This window comes from Calypte anna, chromosome 9 (genome assembly GCF_003957555.1).
Source record: "Calypte anna isolate BGI_N300 chromosome 9, bCalAnn1_v1.p, whole genome shotgun sequence".
In the NCBI taxonomy this organism is placed as follows: Eukaryota; Metazoa; Chordata; class Aves; order Apodiformes; family Trochilidae; genus Calypte; species Calypte anna.
In genome coordinates this window covers 10,862,615-10,882,668 of record NC_044255.1, presented here as the reverse complement: position 1 = coordinate 10,882,668, position 20,054 = coordinate 10,862,615, and the positions used below count along the sequence as shown (strand labels likewise).

The 20,054-nt window shown below is 38.5% G+C and overlaps 1 protein-coding gene across 1 annotated transcript in view; it reads left to right on the top strand.

Moving 5' to 3' along the window:
- Window positions 1-875: 875 nt before the first annotated feature.
- Window positions 876-20,054, top strand: part of PCOLCE2 (procollagen C-endopeptidase enhancer 2) — a 25,184-nt gene continuing 6,005 nt past the window's right edge. Inside the window, exons 1-7 of the mRNA XM_030456094.1 lie at window positions 876-967; window positions 1,889-1,997; window positions 9,497-9,752; window positions 11,706-11,830; window positions 14,811-14,947; window positions 15,434-15,588; window positions 18,848-18,931. Coding sequence (XP_030311954.1) covers window positions 876-967; window positions 1,889-1,997; window positions 9,497-9,752; window positions 11,706-11,830; window positions 14,811-14,947; window positions 15,434-15,588; window positions 18,848-18,931 — 958 coding nt within the window. The remainder of the gene's footprint in view (window positions 968-1,888; window positions 1,998-9,496; window positions 9,753-11,705; window positions 11,831-14,810; window positions 14,948-15,433; window positions 15,589-18,847; window positions 18,932-20,054) is intronic.

Below are 20,054 nucleotides of genomic sequence, written 5' to 3'. Positions count from 1 at the left end.
ACATGACAACCTGTATGTCACCATCCAATAGTAGTGACAACTTGGGTTCTGCAAACATTTTTTTTAAATGTCAAGTTTCTTTATGTTCACTAAGAATACTGACTGGATTTTTTCTTTTCTCAGTTAAACAACTTTGGCCCAAATCCTACAAACACATAAGTATTGAGTTCATTACTGTGAGCTCTGCCACAGCCCTTTAAAGAGCATCTTTCACAGTCTGTCTGAAAAGGCTACTAAAATGGGTCAAGATTACCAACTGGTAAACAAAACCAAGCATTTTAAGTTTACTTTAGAATTTAAATAAAGACGAAATTTTAAAGCAGCATTACTATTTTTCAAGCATTGGTGAGGCTGTACACACGATTGCACAAATGGCGACACTGAGTTCATTCATGACCAGGACAAACAACCCCACTGTGCCACCTGAGGACAGGCGGCAGGGCGCTGCAGGAGGCGGCCGAGTTTGCGGCGATCCCGCCAACGTGGGTCGCTGCGCGCTCCTCCAGCCCCTGCGTGCGCAAAATACGCGCTGCCGGGGGTGCCCCTCGGGACGAAGCTGCCGCACCGCCGCCCCTCTCTCTCGGGACGCACCAGAGCGGGGCTGGGCGCGGGCGGGGCAGAGCCCCAGAGCGAAGGGGAACCCGAGAGCACCCGCTGCTCCGCACCCGCGGCTCCGCACCCGCGCAGCGCCGCGTCCCACAGAGAGAGGGAGGGAGGGCAGCGCTGCCCGGCACTGCCCTGCCCCGGGGGCGGAGGGCCGCGGAAGCCTTTGCCTCCTCCCCCGGTCGCGGCGTACACGGGAGGAGCAGGCGGCAGCCGGAGGAGCGGCTCAGCAGCAGCCCCAGCCCTGCCCCAGCCGCCGCCGCCGCCCCGAGATGCCGCCCGCCGCCCCGCGGCCGCCGCTGCCGCTGCTGCTGCTCCCGATTCTGCTGCTGCCGGCAGCGCGCACCGCCGCGCCCTCGCACAGGTACCGCGCCCGCGCACCCCCACCCGCGGGGAGACACCGCCGCCGCCCACGGGGGTTTTATTGCTCGTTATAGCACCCAGGGAGGGCACAGGGGTGGCCACTGCCACGGCAGCACCAGATAATCACATCATATGGTATAAAGTATATAACATAATATAATACGGTATATAATACAACGTAACAGAATATCCCAACTTCATCAGCCGGGTGTTCACTCACCCTGTGGCCGCAGCTGTGACACCGTGGGTTTGAGCAGGGATTTTTCAGGGCTTCCCACGTGCTCTCACAGCGTGGTAGGAGCAAGGAGCTGACTCCGGAGCTTTTTAGCCCTCAACATCCTCGTACCGGCAAAATCAGGATGTGTGATTCATCATCAAGACCAAAGTAGCAGGACTTCCACACATAATGTGGTACAGAAAACTTGCAAAGTGATTTACTTGATCAAAATATCTAAATTAAAAGCGTTTCACGGTGGAATAGAGGAATTAAAAGCTATTTTTATTACTGTCCTATTTTAACTAGTATTATATATACTACAAAAGGTCACTGCTAATGACTTTTTAATAATTACTGATTCACTATAATAGCAATCTGCAGTGATGAATCACACCACCACACCCTCCATCTCATGAATTAATAAAGGAGGGAAGGATAACTGTCTGCAAACCCACGGGCTTTTAAAGGGCTGATTTTTAATTAAGGGCTAATTAGTTAACTTTCTCTACACTGGAGGTTGCGAGTTAAATTGCGTACTCTATGTTAATTGTGAAATTATGTCAGTAAACAAACACAAGTTTAAAGTTAGCAACATTTTTAAATATTTAAGATGTGTTTAAGACAGTTCATGCCTCTTTGCTGTTATAGAGAGAATAAATTCAATATATTTTTAAATTAAGCACCATTTTTCCCCATTTTTCTCAGGCCTACATTTACATGTGGAGGAGTTGTATCTGGAGACTCAGGGTTTATTGGGAGTGAAGGATTTCCTGGAGTCTACCCTCCAAACAGCAAATGTACCTGGAAAATCACAGTAAGAATTTTTAATATCACAAAATCAGTGCTCAAGAGAGTGAAGAGCTTTTTGTTGTTAATGCCAGTGTCTTATTTGGGTTCACGTCTGTGCCAAAATGAACTTAGTAACATAGAACAGCTCAACTATCTGGAGCTTTTTAGGGTTGCAGTAATATGATTATAGTGGCTAACATAAAACTGACCTCACCTAATGTCAGAAGCAAATTTTCATTTACTTCCACAGATACACTCCTAATTGGTTTAAATGAACCCACTTGAAAGCAAACATCTACCATTCCAAGTCACTGTAGAAAGCAATAGTTACATCAAATGGATTAGTAGAGCTTTGAGGTGTAGATAATGAAAAGCAAAATTTGTTGGCAAGAAGACATAGAAAAAGTTTCAAACCAAAACAAAAAATCCAGGCAGGTTTTCTTGTAGTGTGTTCTGCCAGCTAGGACATCTGGAGTATGTCATACAGCAAGCTGAGAAAGCAACAGGAAAGTGTTGTTATATTTGCAAATGACCATGCGAAAGAATGTGGTACAACTGATATTTTGATGTTAAAATGAGAAAGTAGGGCAGACACACCATAGTCATGGATAGTAAACCCATTAAACAGCTAGGACTAAACACTCTAGTGCATTATCCACAGGCTAGGAGAATGGTCCTGGAGTAAATGATGACTTTTCCCTCACCTACGCATACATTAAACCCTCCAAAATTGTCTAGCAAATTTCCTCTCCATTTTTTAGGCACAATTCACTAAGAATTCCTGTGACATTCAGACTTAGAATATGGGCTTTACAGGAAAAAAGAAGTGTAAGAAAGTATTAAAAAATAAATTAGTTTTTGTGTTGATGGGAGCTCTGAGGACAGCTTCTGTTCAAACACTGCATTACAGGCTAGGTGTTGGCAGTAGAATAGGATATGACAGGATAATTGTCTTCTGCTACTGTAGAGATGCTGATTCAAAGCAGGAGACACTGATCTGTTTACAGCGTTCAGTTAAAACAACTCTCTTACCAAACAAATAGTGTAATTTTAATAATTTTATCTGAGGATACCAATGAAGCTGCAGAAGCTGCTTTCTGCACCATTGTGTTGTATTATTATTTATTGTGGTCAAGTTAGAGGTTACCTTTAATCTGTGACTGACTTTATCTAGAAGAGTATGATGTAAAATACAGCATATGCTCATAAATATATCTTCTTCCTGCTGCTGAGGGGCTGAGATTTCAGTCATTACTGTGGCACACCTTGAAATCTGAAAAACAGACACAAAATGCATTTAGAACCATACACACATGCCTTAAATGAAAGGGGAAAAATTTCCGAAGTTAGCATTCAAGAAAACCCAAAACCAAACATTACTAGAGCTTCATAAATTCAAAATTGACTCTGGAGGTAAATAATTTTTGTTATAACAGCATAAAATATTTACCATTTGAAAATTTGTATAATGAATGAAGGCAGCACTGAAGAAGCATTTACTGAAGCATCCCATGGAAATGCTCTTCATCATATGTTGAGGCTAGAGAAACAATTGATTGTATTTGAAAAAGTCCATACAGAGTGGTTTCAGACTTAATGTGGCTGTTGCCAACAAGGTGTGAGCAGCCACATTAGCCTGGACATCATGAGGAGCATTACCACAAAAATGTAGCAGAGCTGTGCCTTCACTCAGGTTCTAGTGACAATGGGGACAACTCGATGGCTTCTGGCATTTCATGATTGTCCCAGCTCCCACTTTTCTACTCTGCTGCTATTTACTACTGCTCTCTGCTACATACCTGTTCTCTGTAGCTGGCCCAAAGTCAGAGAAGGGCTGCACAGCTGTAGTAGTGCAGTCTTCCTTGCTTCATTTAACCCTGTTTGACAATACTGTTCAGGAAGCCAAACTGGGCAGAATGCTCTGTCTTTTGGATAAGCAAGAAGGATGTAGGGTAGGCAGGGACTACCAAACTTGCAAGACTAAGCCCGCATCCTTTTTAAGAAGAGGATGGTTTACCAAAACCAGGGAAAGCAGTACACTCAAGGGTCTATTAGCCTGAATTCAAACAACAAAATCCTTTCACCAGATACTGCTAAGGCTCAGAATAGCTTGCAATAGTACCTGTTACACTGCCATGAAGAAATATGCTGTAGTTATTCTTAAACGTCCTTGTTAGCATCTGATCTTAGGAAAGTGACTAAAACCTTTTGCCTGTCCATTTCAGCCAGGGGCTGTGAACATCTTCCTGCAAACACTTTCTCATGAAGGACCTGACAAGTGTGTAAAAGACACTGATTGGATTCATGTCTGTGTTATGAGAACATGAAGCTGTTGTTTGGTCAACTACAAGGTCTCAATCTATAGAGAGGCAGAGTGACAGCTAATTCATTCTTTAGAGGAACATAGGTTTAGAAAACATCGTGGCATTGGGGTTTTTACAGATAAAGCAATGTAGCACTCAGGTATGAGCTGAAATCTTTCCAACTGGTTTGCTAAAGCTAGAAGAGTCTCTCTAACTCAATTATGGTTCTGTTATTTGAAGAGACTGGGACTTTTTCAGTTGGCTAAAGAAAACAGCTTCTCTATTCTAAGAGTTCTAAGAAGTGTTCAACACATGCTTGTGGTTATATTACAACTTTGGCAGACTACCCAGCAGTTTTTAGCTGGCTTTGCTAAGAAGTCATTTGTACAGCTATTTCCTTTCCTATAGTAAAGTATATAGCTTTATCTAAAATATGTGATATACATTTACTTTTAATGCTCTGTAATCCTTCTTGGCCACCACCTCACATAAACATGTCACGTAGTCCAAGAATCTGGACTGCCGTCCTGTGTTTTTCTGGCAGACTATGTAGTTCCTGTAAAACTCTTAACAATTTTATGTGCAACAATAATGCTGAAGACTGGCAGAGTTATGTAAGATTATACTTTTATAGGTTCAGGAGCTGTGTTCCAGCAGGGTTGCTGACATTAAGTAAGGTTTGACATTTTTCCTTATCAGGGAAGTTTGGGATCTGCCTGGGGAGTGAAACATTTTAAATCATTTTCTCTACATTTTAAGCATTCATTTTTGCAAATCAGTTGTTTTTCTACCCTGCAGTAGAGAACAGATCTTTATGCATGGTTGTTTTGCCAGAAAAGAAATAGCTGAACTGAATCTAGTGCCTTTGTCAGGGAGAGTAAGCCAATACAAATTTTTTTTAAATTGTTCCTTTGTGACTGGAGAGGATGGAGCTCAGGAACAAGTGACCGGGCAAGAACAGTGGTTCTTCCCAGGATGTAACTCCAAATAGCTTTCACATGCATTCTTTGTAGAGAGAAATAATATATTTGGCTTGCAGGTAGCTGATGTATTTTTCAAGTCTACCTAGGATTGCTATGGCAAAACGTGCAATCAGCATTTTGGTATTAAAGATGTATCAAAATATGTTAAAGACATATACCATACAGGTTTGTATGCCAACTTCTTAAATGCCAACTTAACAGAAAGTTGGCTCTTAAGAATTTTCCCTACCAAAAGATTATTTTCAAAGCAAATGCTCTAAACCAAGTAATTCTGGTAAGTATGACAGTTAGGGAATCTTCCCCAGAAACAGAGAGGCACAATTATGAAGAAGGCTTTCTGTTCAGTCAGAGCAACAACAGTTAAGCAGATGAACTACTTTAAATGTAAGCGAACTCTGATTAACATTATATGAAATAAATGCAATGAATTATTTAAAAAAAAAAATCTAGAGACATTATTTTGTGGTGGGTATATGCAACATAATCATGCCCTTTTGAAGAAGCTAGAAATTTTCAAGGAACTACCCTCTAGAAAAGCTCCTGCTTAAAAATTCAGGGAGAGCTATTTTCCTTTAGCCTTCAATAGGAGTAAGACATCCTTCACATGAGTTTAGTGTCATAATTTCTGATCCTAAATAATTTTATAGAGTTAGAATAAGAAGGGAAGAAGAGGGCAAGTATGTGGCAGTCACACCCTCACTGTGATAGAGGCAGGCAGAAGCTACAGTTCTTCTGTCCACTGTATGGATAAAACAGAAAAATAAGGCACACCCTGCAGGGGAAGGACCAGATATTTTTCCTTTGAATCCTCTCTCTCTCTTTTTTTTTTTTTTTTTTTTTTTTAAGAACTGCAATTCCTCCTTCCAGTTCGCCCTCTGAGGTATCCCATCATCTTACTGCATGAAGCTCAGATGTGGCTCAAAATAAACAATATTGAGTCATGCTGGCCTTTGCTTTCCCTCCAGTTTTTCTCATGAAGCAATATTTAAAATGTCCTAGGAAAAACATTGCCAGATTTTAGCATAAGAGTTTTTAACATTTAAAAATAGGAAGTGGTAGAAATTACAGAAAAGTGTTGGTTTGCAAAGGCACCTGTATTTCAGGTAGGATTCCTTGGGACTAGCTGAAAACTGGGTGGCCACTGCCAGAATGTGGAGCCACTATCCCCTGCACTCTTGAATGTCATCTGGTCAGACCACAAACTTTGAATTGAATTAATATTACTCTGGAACAAATTTGTTACTCTTGTGAATAATGAACAAATATTATTTTAATAAACAATGACATTACTTTATAAAGTAATGGCAATAAATAGTGACTGTGATTATGATTAAGGGCCCTAGTTCACACTTTTCTATAACTGGCTTATCTCCTCAGACTCAGCTAACTGTTCAGCTAACAACTAAAATCTGGAGCTGGCTTCTTGTTAAACATCCATGAGCACATGGCTGTTTTTCCTACACATTGTCTTACAAACTGTGATGAAACAAAACTTAGAAACTCAGTACATCTATGGCTAACAGTCTTGACCAAGATGAAGTAGACTGAACTAATGGAAGCTAGAGACATTAAAACTATAATGAAATATAATTAGATAATATAGTGGTGTAAAGAGGAGAAAGAAGCATACAACACTGCACAGAATTACTTGTACCATGAAATAAAAAAGCCCATGACTTGAGTGGATGGTTGGCTGCTGGGTGCTTTGTCTGTGCTCTCTCTGTAGCATGGGTGAGTCCCACCTCCTGGTTCCCCACGGCCCACTTGGGCCACCATGAGAGCATGGAATATGCAGTGGTAGGACCAAGTGCCATGGGGCTGGTGTAAGCAGAGCAGCACAGGTGCTCCTGTAACCAAGTTTCCAGTAAGCACCCAACAGCATTACTGAGGGATAGCCACTTGGCTAAATCTAAGTACATTTCTAAAAGGACAGCAAAAAGACCTTTTCTTATCCCAGGCCAGCCACCTCTCACACTTAAACTTCCTTCTTCAAACTGTGGGAGGGAGTAAGTGTCTTCAAAGAAGCAATTCAAGCTGAGGAAATAGTGGAAAAGAAGTCTCATGAACACTGACAAAACTGTTTAATATGACAGAGCAATTTCTGCCCAACTTTCAGAACCACTAGAAGGAAAACCTTCTTACAGAAGCTACAGGACACCATAGCAGAAAACATTGCACAATCTTAACTGTAGGTATAACAGCTCAGTCTGCTTTAAAACATTTATGTTGACCTTAAAGGTCACCTTATTTGGATCCCAGTATTCCACCCCAAAAGATTATATGTTATTTTACTTAGAGCAGCTTTTTTTCAAAAAGTATGTAATTTAACTTTCTAAATCTAACTTTATCAGACTAACTTTACAGCCAGCATTTTTAAACTGAATTGTCCAATGACACAGATTTTCGAGTATAACCATAAATAATATTCAGGTCTTCTGACAAGAATACCAAATTCCCTTAGCTTTTTCTTTTTAAATGACCATGTCTTAATGCTTTGATTCAGACCAGAAGACAAATGAATGCAATAATAAGAGATTCAATGAGACATGTGGGTTATTTTCTGGTATATAGCTTGGTCTCTTCAGTAGTGTGATTTTTAAACCTAACATCTGGCTTTAAAGTTTTCTAAAACCTAGTCATTGTGCTTTGGAATTTCTGTGTAAGATTAGATGAGTTCTGTGGGTTTGAAGTAGTATTAGCAATGTACGTCAGCACAGAGGAATTTAATGCATTTTTGAGAGAGCTTTGAACTTAAAGGAAAATCCTCTGAAACCAGCAACAGAAGCTGAAGTGGGGCCGGCCAGCCAGCATATAGGTGGGCCCCAAGTAGTTCAAAACAGCCCTGTCCTGCAGGATCAGGATCAGCATCAGAACTGGACATAGAAGCAGCTACATGAATGAGTAACCTTAGTGGATCTACAGTACATTTTTCACTACATCTAGAGCTGCCGCCTGTAGTACCTTCTGTGGGTTAAGTGGTCACTTCCATCTATAACACTTCCATCTGTACATGTCAAGGCACTTTTAATGCTTGAAACTCACAACACTAAAACACTTTGACATTTTCATATAGAAAGAGTTTAAGTGCAGTTTATCTTAAACTAGTGTTTTAAAATCAGTCGCTGTTAAGGAAGGAAAACAATTAATGATCTCTTAAGTGAAATGGCTTAAATATGGACCAACTGCAGATATATTAAGTGTGTGTTATATATTTAAAGCAGAAAGTAATAGCAGTGTCTAGGTAAAATAGAACAGTTGCAATCATTTTAATAGTTAACTACTCTACAAGGCAATGCTGGCCTCTACAAGGCTCTACTCTACAACTGAATGCTGATAATTAAGGGGCCTCTATATTTTAAAATACTGTCCATTTACAGCATTGAGTACTTCATTAGAATAGTTTTCACTTCTCAGTATGCTGATTATTCTCTTAAAAGCTTGCAACTCTATCCCAGGAAATGCTCTCCTCCTTATGAATGATTATTCTCTTGATTTATGTCCTTTTCACTAACTTGCCTCTTTTGCAATGTCCACAGATGCAGACATGCAAGATTTGCCCTGTCTTATATTTCCTCAAATGTTTCAGAAAACAAAGTTTTTCTATGTTGAAGACAACCACTAAAGGTTCTTTTGAACACTCTTGTTGTAGTTTTACATGTTCTTTCCAAATATAATTCTTTCACTGAAGCCTTTAAGCTAAACATACCCCCTCCAATTTATTTTATTTATAAATGTAACTCATGTCAGTAAATAAAAAAATCCTTCCAACTATGAAACCTTATGAAACAAATCAGCAAGATAAGAGAGTCCATTACATTTGTTCAAAATTGTAAATTGCTTATTCCATTGTTTTCATTTTTATCTCATCCTCACCTCACTTGTTAGCAGGGAGCTGCAAGGCTGATTGCATTCCTTCAGCAGAAAATAAGAGAAACATGCCAAGCTGAGCTGGGTGGTGATGGTATATAATCAACTATATAAGCCTGGCTAGACAATACTGCAGATCAGAAGGAAGATAATTGCAACAGAGATGGCCAGAGCTTTGTTTTTATGCTTGGTTCACTATGATTTCACAAACCACTGCCTGGAGTGTAGTTGACAAAAAGAGCTTACTGGAGAGAAGTGAAAGATAAGAAAATACTTATGCAAATAGTGGGATCAGAGAGGTATGTGGTGTCTATCACACTTCAGCATACATCTTCCCCTCCTTCCCTCTCTGTCTGTGTCTCCTCCTCCAGGTACCAGAAGGAAAAGTGGTGGTTCTTTCATTTAGATATTTAGACCTGGAAAGTGACAACTTGTGCCGATATGATTTTGTGGATATATACAACGGCCATGCCAACGGGCAGCGCATCGGCAGGTTCTGTGGTACTGTGAAACCAGGTGCCCTTGTATCCAACAGCAATAAAATGTTGGTGCAGATGACTTCAGATGCTAATACTGCTGGAAGTGGATTCATTGCCAAGTTTTCTGCAGCAGAACCACATGAAAGAGGTACTTAACTATTACATATGTGAAGATGAATATAACTGTGGAAATATGAAGAGTCACGTTAAAGCTTTAAAAGATGTGATGCCAGAGATACTAAGTGTTACTGTGCTGTTTAACATATTCATTAATTATCTTGCTTAACTAATCATAGAATCATGCTGAGTTGGAAGGGACCTATCAGGATCATTGAGTCCAACTCCTGTCCCTGTGTAGGGCACCCAAGAAACACACTTTGTGCCTGAGAGCATCATCCAAATGCTTCCTGAACACAGGCAAGCGTGGTGCTGTGACCACTTCCCTGAGGAGGTTGTTCCAGTGCTCGAACACTCTCTGAGTGAAAAACCTTTTCCTGATGTCTAACCTAAACCTCTCCTGATTTAGCTACCTACCATTTCCCCAAGTCCTGTCTTTGATCATAGGAGTGAAAAAATCAGTACCTGCCCCATCTCTTCCCTAGAGATGCAGAGGAATCCCTAGACTGCAATGAGGTCAGCCTCCTTTTCTTCAAGCTGAACAATCCAAACACAAATTATACCAAAATATAACAGTTTAAGCCATCATAGTTCATCAAAGTAGCAAAGAGGAAGGCTAACTACTGTAAAAGTTGCAGAAGAACTGCACCTAGAAGCAATATGGTAATGGTAGTCAATAAAATGACAGATGAAATTCAGTCCAAGTAAATGTTACAAATAAGAGGAAAACACCCTATCATTCTGTACAGTACAAGGAGTTCTGAATTGACAATTACTGTTTAGGAATTAATTCCTTAGGTTTAAAATAAGTAATTTTTGAAAATAATAGTTGATCATCAATCCCAATACTCAATAGGTATAAAAAAGGAAACAAACTTAATTTTTTAAAAAGGGAATAATTATGCTGCTATAGACCCATAATGTATCTACTTCTTAAAACTGTATGCCATTCTGATGTTCCCATGTCAGAACAGGATATAATGAAACTACCAGGAGCAATCAGAGACAACAAATATGATAAATGAACATTCACAGGAGAATTGCTGCATTGCAGAGACCTCTTCAAGATGGAAAAGAGAAGGTCAATGAGAGTATTGGAGAGTAATGACCAGTATGGAGAAAATGAACAGGAGCCACAGTCACTGACTCTGCTGATACAAAAAACAGATGACCAAGTGTCTGCAAAGGAAAGGAGATGGTGATTTTCTCAATGAGGTGTTCAGTGGTAGAGTGCTGTGCCAGGGCACATTGCTATTGTCAATTTAAAAAAAAAAAAAAAAAAAAAGGCATTATAAAGCCCTGTGCTTGGGAAGACCATGAACCGTGAGAGGCTGGGAGGTTTCAGGGAGGTGGTATTGCTCTGCCAAGTGGCACTTTTCCAAGGCTTTTGCTATTAGCACAATACCAGAGTAGATAGGTTGTTGAGCAGACCCAGAGCAGGTGATAATCTTTAGTCCATCCAGTTATAGCCCTGTATTGAAAACTTCTTGAAAGATGAAACAACTGTGATGTAATGGATCTAATTTAATAAGGAAGATTCATAGCTACATTATAAATAAAGATTACATACCTGATTGTAGTCTGGGACTGGGAGGAGAAGATGCAGAAAAAACAACTCTCCTCCACCGTGGGCTCTCCACAGGCTGCAGTTCCTTGGGAAATGCAGAGCTGCTTCAGGTGCTGCAGGGATGGCTGCTCCATTACCCACAGCCTCTTCTCCTGCTCCTCTGGTGTTCATAAGCATGTTTATTACTCTTTATTTTATCCCCATCTTCACCTACATCTGGCATTTTCTGCCCTTTATTAAATGTGTTTTCCCAGAGGTGCCCCCAGCTGAGCTGAAGGGCTCAGCTGTGTCTTGAGGTGAGGTGGTGGCAGTGGTGGCCAGACCCAGCCGCATGTCCCTCAGCGAGGCCTCAGCGGTCACACAAACACCTCACCCCACTCACCGTGCTCTGCTCAGCCTCCTGTGCTGTGCTTCCAGGGGATCAGTACTGTGGGGGACGACTGGAGAAGCCATCGGGGTCCTTCCAAACGCCCAACTGGCCCGAGCGAGACTACCCGGCTGGAGTCAGCTGTTCCTGGCACATCATCGCCCCAAAGAACCAGGTAAGGCGCCACCATTACGGCCCAGCTCCCATTGCCTGTGCGGGCCAACACTGCCTCAGCGCCGTCCTGGCACAGCCCACTGCCCGCCTCATGCTGAGACAACAGAAATGCTGTCTGGCTGAAACGTGAAACTGGGTACCTGCACGGAATCCAACCATAGCCACCTTCTTCTCAGGTATCACCTGGCTCACTGCAGTAACTCCTGTGCTTTCTCAACATCTTGTGTCCTCTCCTGTGCATCAATACTTTCCACAAATTAAACTTTAAGCATCTGTGACTGGTGAGGCTTTTAAAACAGGTTTTTTTTGGAAGGTGATTTTGTTGATTAACAGATCATGCAAATTGTTAAGGTGGATGATTACCTCAGGGCCAAACAGGATGATGACCAGATGTTAGGTTTAGGTCTAACATAATTTGTAGCATTTTTGGTGTTAATGCACTTTGATATCGAGCTATGTGGGCAGAGCTGATAGAATTTATTAAAAAGCATAAATTATTTTATTTTGCTTACAGTAGAGGAAATATATTTGGATTTGTCCTGAACAGTTTTTCAATATACCTTTCATAAAACTTGTTTTATTTTGTGCTTTTAAGGCACTATCTCCTAACATGCTTACTTAACTAGCCATATGCCATAAGAGTATATGTTGCCATTTCTTTAAGACATGAAGAGACATGACTAAAAGGACTCGTATAGCAAACACAGATGTGTTCCCTATGCTGTGGGGAGAATCTCAATCCTAGCTTCCTACTTTCTGTTTGTTGCTGAACCTTCTGCTATATACCTTGGCAGGGAGTCTACAATGATTCAATGTTTTCAGTCACCAAGCATGTTTTCTTAATCCTGTCCAGCTTTTTTAACTCCACTATGTGTAAAGGCAACTTCCACCTTAATCTTCTGCCCTTGATTGTAATCCTCCAAATAAAAAAAGCTGCTGCAGATGCATGTATTTTTCAGATCTTTCATACTTCTCCATTGACCAAGGTATTTTCTCCCTTGAACTCACGCAGTATGTCAGCTTAGTCTTTCCTGTATTCCTCTTTAATCCACATTCCTTACTTGCTAGATGCAGGTAATTTAAAAATCCTATAGATACACAGTGATTTTTAAAACCCTATATGTAAACTGTGGATTGCTTTGGTTCCTTCCAAATATCTCTAGAAAAGCCTATAAACTTTTCCTAAGCTTGTACAGAAGATGAAAGACTATATGCATAAAAATAAGGGCTTTATATCCTGTGCCCTTTGAAAATCCTGTTCCATGTATCTACAAGGTTTTGAAGATCTGTTTTTCATGTACTGCAGCAGTGATTGTTTGCATGCAAACGAGGCAGAATTTTGACAGTGACAAAAGCCATTTTTGAGGAAGCAGTGAATAAGCATTTATCTCCAAGTGCACATGAAGAGCTGTTCACTCCTCCTTTTGCCAAAATGTAGATGCTGTTGTCTCTATTTCCCTTTCACAGACATGTGAACCATAAAGCAAGGCACTGCTTTGATTCTAATATAGACCAATAACTACTTCATTTATCAGAGAAGATGAAAGAGCTTCTCATGATGGCAAAGAGCTTCTATTCTGTCATTTATTAGTGCAAAGTACACTTACGGAAAATAGAAATAGATATTGTGGCCTGCTGTTTTGCCTGCTATACAAAAATTTAGGCTCCCAGTCACATTACTTATTTCTATACCATCCTTTTTGAACACAGCTGTATTATTCAGATGGGTGCCTCCACTTAACGTGCATTTTTTCATTGTGATTAAAAGGTTTTTGAAACAGGCCTGTTACTCATCTCAGATACCAAGTCCCCCTAGGTCACTCATGTTTTATGGGAAACAAAAGGATGCCTCACACATAGTGCAAAAGCAAATCCAGGCAAAACTAAGACAAAGGATAACAGGCCATCATCACTACAAAAATAGAACGAGATTAATTTTTACTATGTCATTAAAACAAAGTATATGCAGTGTAGGAATGACTTTTTCTTTGTAGTTTTAAAATATTTAAGATCATCTTTGCTTGAGGCAACTCTTAAAAGAGAAATCCTGCATGTCTACAACCAACACAATTCAGTGTTGTCATTCAGGTCCCATTTGTGCTATTTATGGGAAGGTGATTTAAATACTGTCTTGCTTCTTATAAATAAGCAACCTAAATTCATATATTGTCTGTTTCAATTGTGCACTTACGTTGTGTTTTCCTTCCTTGCTACACACAACTGACAGAATGATACTTCAGAACTTAGTTTCAGAGTAGAAAAGTTCATTTCTGTTTTCTTGTCCATTGTTTTTCTTTCTTAAGTAGAAATGTCCATAGATACAAGTCATATTGGAGATAAAAGCATCAATACTTGAAATACCACAGATAGACTAGTTCTCACTTATGACTTGTAAAGCCCCAGCATTTATGGAAATTGCATATGGAAGCAGAATTCCTTTAACTACCTACTTTCTCTAAGTTTTAGTCTTACTATTTACTAATTTTCTTTCTATACTTTTTGTTTCTGTCCTTTTTATTTCTGCATCAAGTAATCACAGAACTGACAACCACAGTAATTCAAACCCTGCTGCTAATGAAGTCAGTGAAATGCTGACACTAACTCTGCCCTGGCTTTTTTTTAGGACACTAAAAGACCCTTTTCCTTTCATTTAGGGTTTGTAAGGGTTATTTTAAAAGCAGCGTAACACCTAGTACCTACAATCATATTTTTCATTCACTCTTAAAAATAACTTTAACAGAAGTTTCTTGGATGCATTTGAGAACAAAATGTTTTAGAGAACAATGGGGTTGTACGTTGAACTGTTTGTTGGAAAGAAGTGATGTTGATTAAAATACTTTGCTCCACAATTAAGTAGACTAAGGACTTCATCTTATGGATATAAAAAACAACCAGTAATTTATAGGAAGGTGTCAGTTACTACAAGCAGTGCTAGTAAGTTCTATCAAAACCTTAATGAATTATTTGCACTTTCTCTGCAGCTAATAGAGTTAAGGTTTGAGAAGTTTGATGTGGAGAGAGACAACTACTGCAGATATGACTACGTCGCAGTGTTTAATGGTGGGGAAATCAATGATGCTGAAAGAATTGGGAAGTACTGTGGAGACAGCCCACCCGCGTAAGTAACTTGAATTATAAATTCATCTGTCACATGTCTTTTTGATACCAGGTCTGTGCTAGGCTTCTGAAAGATTTTTATTCCTTTTAAAATTAAATATGACATTTTCTACCTCCAGTTGAATTTCCAGGAGCTGCTTAGTATCATGTCTCTCCCTGAGTTTTTGCATTTCTCTATCCATGAAGTTCAGATGATTCATCAGAATGAGTTTCATAACAGCAGTGTCTGACACACCAGGAAATAAACATGCATTTCAGTATTAGTCTGGGGGCAGATACCACATTCAGACCAGTAATTAAAGTGAAGCATCCTCTCTGTCTGTTTCTTTGGTTTTTGTTTGGGTTTTTGTTTTTATGTTTGGTTTTAGTTTGGGTTTGTTGTTTTGGTTTGGGGTTTTTTTTGTTTTGTTTTTTTGTAAGAATAATGCTATTAATGCTTTTTGGCTTTGACATTCTAACAATGGAAATTTTTTTTTTCCCATTTCAGGCCTATTCTGTCTGAGGGAAATGAGTTGCTCATTCAGTTTTTGTCTGATCTAAGCTTAACAGCTGATGGTTTTATTGGCCATTATAAATTTAGACCAAAAAAGTTACCCACAACTACAGTTCCACCTTCTACCACAACAGTCCCTGCTACCTCAAGTAAGTTCTACTGGCTTTATTTTATTTCTTAGGAAAATTAACTATTCCAGCACAAAGAGGGTTACAGAAAAAATGGAATAGAAAGTATATAAAAATTACAGCTTTATGGTTTGTTAGTGCTTCAGACGTTGAGAGAATGAATTGAAATTAATGTATTTGGAGAGCATCTTCATATACTCAAAGGAGAATCTACTTACATTAGGAAAAGAAAATCTATCCACTGTAACTGTGATTCAGCTCCAGCTGAATTTTGCTGTCTCTTCTCTATTTTTGACAGTTAACTAGCGAAGGGGTAAGCAAAATTTTTTTGTCCAAGGCGTTCTAAATACTTCAGAAAATAGCTTTTTTTAAAGAAACTCTTTCTTCTATACAATTTCATATGCACAAATATGACCATATTTTTCTTAATATAGTTATTAAGACCAAGCAAAACTGGTATGGAAACCACCTAAGCTCTCTTCATATTCTGTTGACATCCTGACAATATGATGCTCTCTTAGAATTATTTTTATTTTTAAAAAATCAGGGGTTTAAAGTTGTTATAAAAATAAGTTTTCTGTTTAAGACTAGACAACATATATGAAAGATCAGAGGAGGTTTTATCTGAAAGTATTGCCAGAACTACCTCATTACTGAGATATTGAATAAATTCTTACAATTTCCATAACCTGAATGTGACAGATGTAAGATACAATTACAGCAGAAAACCAAATTATCTCTGATGTTTTTGCAACACATAGCCTGATTTGTACCTAAAAGACATCAAAAGTCAGGACAGCAATGGTTTGTCAGCAGGAAGCCAAGAAGCTCTGGTGCTTAAATATGAAAGGTATTTAGAATAGATAAAAATAAAAATAAAATCATAGTGACCTATAGATCATATTTATGTAACTGCTACTCTAATAATAAGTAATTCAGCTCTTCTTCACCATACAGCACTTCTTAACAAAGCCACTAGTTCAAACACTTGCTCTCAACCAATCTAGGCTGTCAGGTACCTCTCACTGCATTTCTGTTCACGGTTCTGCTATTGAATTTTTTCTCTGTGAGCCGTTTAAGTGTGTTCAAATGCAGAAGAGGTGTACTTTACCAATGAATTCCAAATCAATTTTACTGACAACATCAGGGTTAGAGAACAAAAACAATGCCAAGTTATCTGAGAGTGGGTAAGAGAGGGAAAGTGTCCAACAGACAGAAATAGAAAATCCTTTCGATGTCTGATCAATTGAGCATCATGTAGACAGTTCTGATCTTAAAAACAAACCAAAGCACACCAAACCTCTGCAGTTTAATTAAATTTCTGATCAATCGTTTGCATTCAGAAGTGTGCAGCTCAAAGCATTGAGCTTATTATCTCGTAAATAAGACCTGTTCAAACTTGCACAAAGCATTGGGCACTTTATTTAATAAACTCAAAAGTAAATCTTGAAGTGTTAGCACACACACACACACACAAAAACACCTCTGAGAGGACCACACAAAAATCTTTTGTAATGCATAATGCCATTTTTAAATTTAGAAAATTCAGAGGACCTAAAAAATCAGACAGCTTCCTATGACTCACCTCCCTGCTTTATTTCTTATCTTCCTACTACAGACACTGAACTGAAAGACTCAAGGAACATTAAATTCTTAGTTTATGTTGTGCTGCATGTGGCACTGAGATAGGAGGTACTTGACTGACCTAGCAACTGATGCTGTGAGACAAGGGAACTAATTACATGCCATGGCACCATGCCAAGTGGTAACTGTGATTCAAAATAATAATGTGAAATATTATCATTTAGTTCAAAGTTCTACAAGCTGAATATAGTATATTATATCAACATTGTATTCTGTACAGAAGTCACTTCATAAAAAGTAACTCAGCCTACAATTAAAATAAATTTTCGGAAGCACAGACTACGAGGAAAGATTCATACAAAAACACCAAGGCGGTGGAAGTGATGGAGTTTCACTCCCCTGACTGTAGATCTGACTGTAGGATTGAGGCTGTATCATGTAGAATATGACTAAATGTGCCTTCAATAAACAAAGTAACTTGTTCTTCACAGCACTTTCCCTTAGGGGAGGCATTTAACTTTCTAAAGAATCTCACAGAATAAAGACTGGAAAAAAATGAACAACCAACATCAAATCAATGAAAGATGTGAGGTCTAATTTTTAACTTTAGGATTCAAAGGGAAAACAATGGTATGCAGATCTTCTAAAAGTCACAGGGATTACACTTAGGTACAAAGTAATTTTAGTGACATCTGTTTGAATGTCAGAAACTTGCAAAATTATAGAAAGATAAATTCATTGAGTTAAAAAGTACTAGTTACTGATTGAAAATTAGTCAGAAGTTCTTCAGAAAGTATTGGCTGAATAAAACCTTAACAAAATGGTCTATTCTAAAGGAAGTGAAAAACTGCAAACATATTTTTAATAATTAACGTAGGGATTTTTTAAAAATTAGGGTTATGTAGAGGTTTAGGTCTTTTAATCTCTGTCTCAGCTCCATGTTTCTAATACTTATGATGTCATTACCAATTAAAAAAAAACATTAAAAGGACAGAAAAGTCTTAAAAATGCTGCATCCCCAGACATTATGTAGAAGGGGTTAGCTGAATGAAGTACAGAGGTTCTAAACATCCACTGAAGGAGGAAAAAATACAAAGTGCAATCACTTGTTTATAAACAAAGCACTCTGTTTCAGAAGGAAATGTCAACCCCTAATATTAAACTGATGCTTCAAACATTGTGTTGTGTTTCAAAATGTCATCAGTAAAAACTCATGAAGCTGTGTGGAAAATTTAGGAAAAAAAACCCAAAACAAAAGGAATTTGAACTCTGATCTCTGCCATCACAGTACAGTACTTTCAGATAAAAGGCCATTCTCTCCCTCTGAAGTGTGACTGTAACACAATGTTATGGTACTTTAAATGTACTACCAGGGCTGTATATAGGAACAGGACACAACACTCACTATGATACACATTTAAGATCACACTAGAATCATAAGTACTTTTTCTGTAACATCCCGTTCTATAAAGTGATTGGAACAGATCCCTAGCTGAGACACACATGAAAAGATGATTGGAGGTCACTGCACAGAAATGGAATATTGTTATTGTGATGTTCATCCTTTGCAATACCAGACCAAATTACCACATACATCAGGACTATTGATCTTTCCCCTCTTTTTTTAAACATAATACTTTGTATGTGTTTCAAATACCTCATTAAAATTCCAATTTACTTTTTGTTCTTCAAAAAGTTGTGAAGCCAACAGTTGCCCTTTGCCAGCAAAAATGTAAGAGAAGCGGAACTCTTGAAAGCAATTATTGCTCAAGCAACTTTGGTAAGGAAAAAGTTTGTTTCTTTTAAACTATTCACTTGTCACAGTGTTTTAAAGTCATAGGAATTTTGCTTAGTGTAGTTCTAGGCTGTATTTTTACACCACCTTATGTATATGTCTGACATTATTATCTGTGTTTCACTCAATACGTTATTGGAGATGGTCCAAAATAGGCACTGCACATTTATCTGGAACAAATATACTTTCTCCATCTGAAAAAGCAACTGACAATGTAGGACAATGTAGGACTGACAATGTCCTACAGAGAAGTATTGATTCAACTACTGCATTGTCATCTCACTTGCTGTAATCAGACAATACACATTAAATGCTGTACTGCTGACTATTCCACAATCCACTGACTTCCAAAATATTTTTAAAAGAGATTAGAAGGCATGGAATCATACCAGCACTGCTTTCTGCACACAGACACATCACTCAGGAAAAATGATGTTTGCTGTACTGTGCATTTGGATGACATTTTCACTGCTGATTTAGTGGTTCAGAGTATATCCCCATACTAGAACATTTTTTAATCCCCCATAAAATGCCTCAGAATTTGATGAGGAAAATTCCCACCCCCTTTTTGCTTGTTTGTTTAAATCTAATTCTAATTTCATAGTTCATCCCATGAGATTAAAAAAAAAAACAAAACAAGATTGCTTACTGACCACATCTCAGTTCATGTGGTTCATAGTAAATGACACTATATAAAGCTTGCTCTTTTTCATGTAGCACCAGGGTAATAAGTCACAGTCACTCTCAAATACTTTTGTCAAATACTTGAAAGTTTTCAGTCTTTTTCATGGAAGAAGTAAGAGTTAAAATATTTTATATGCCAATGTGAATGCAAGTGTATCCTAAGTGAAGAAAGAAGAAAGATGCTGTTTGTAGAGTATTATTCCAAGTTTATTTACTTACTTTATAATTTAGGAAAGAAGAGCTCTTGCATCAGGCATTTAATTTTTCCTGTTTCTAGAAACAAACTGCAATATCCAACATTTTAACATCCATAGATATCTTTTGATTGAACATACCGATTTAATTAAAAGTTCTTGATTAAAGTAAGATAATGTGCAAATTTACGACTAACTCAAAATGTGGATTATGTAGATTTGTAAAGTAA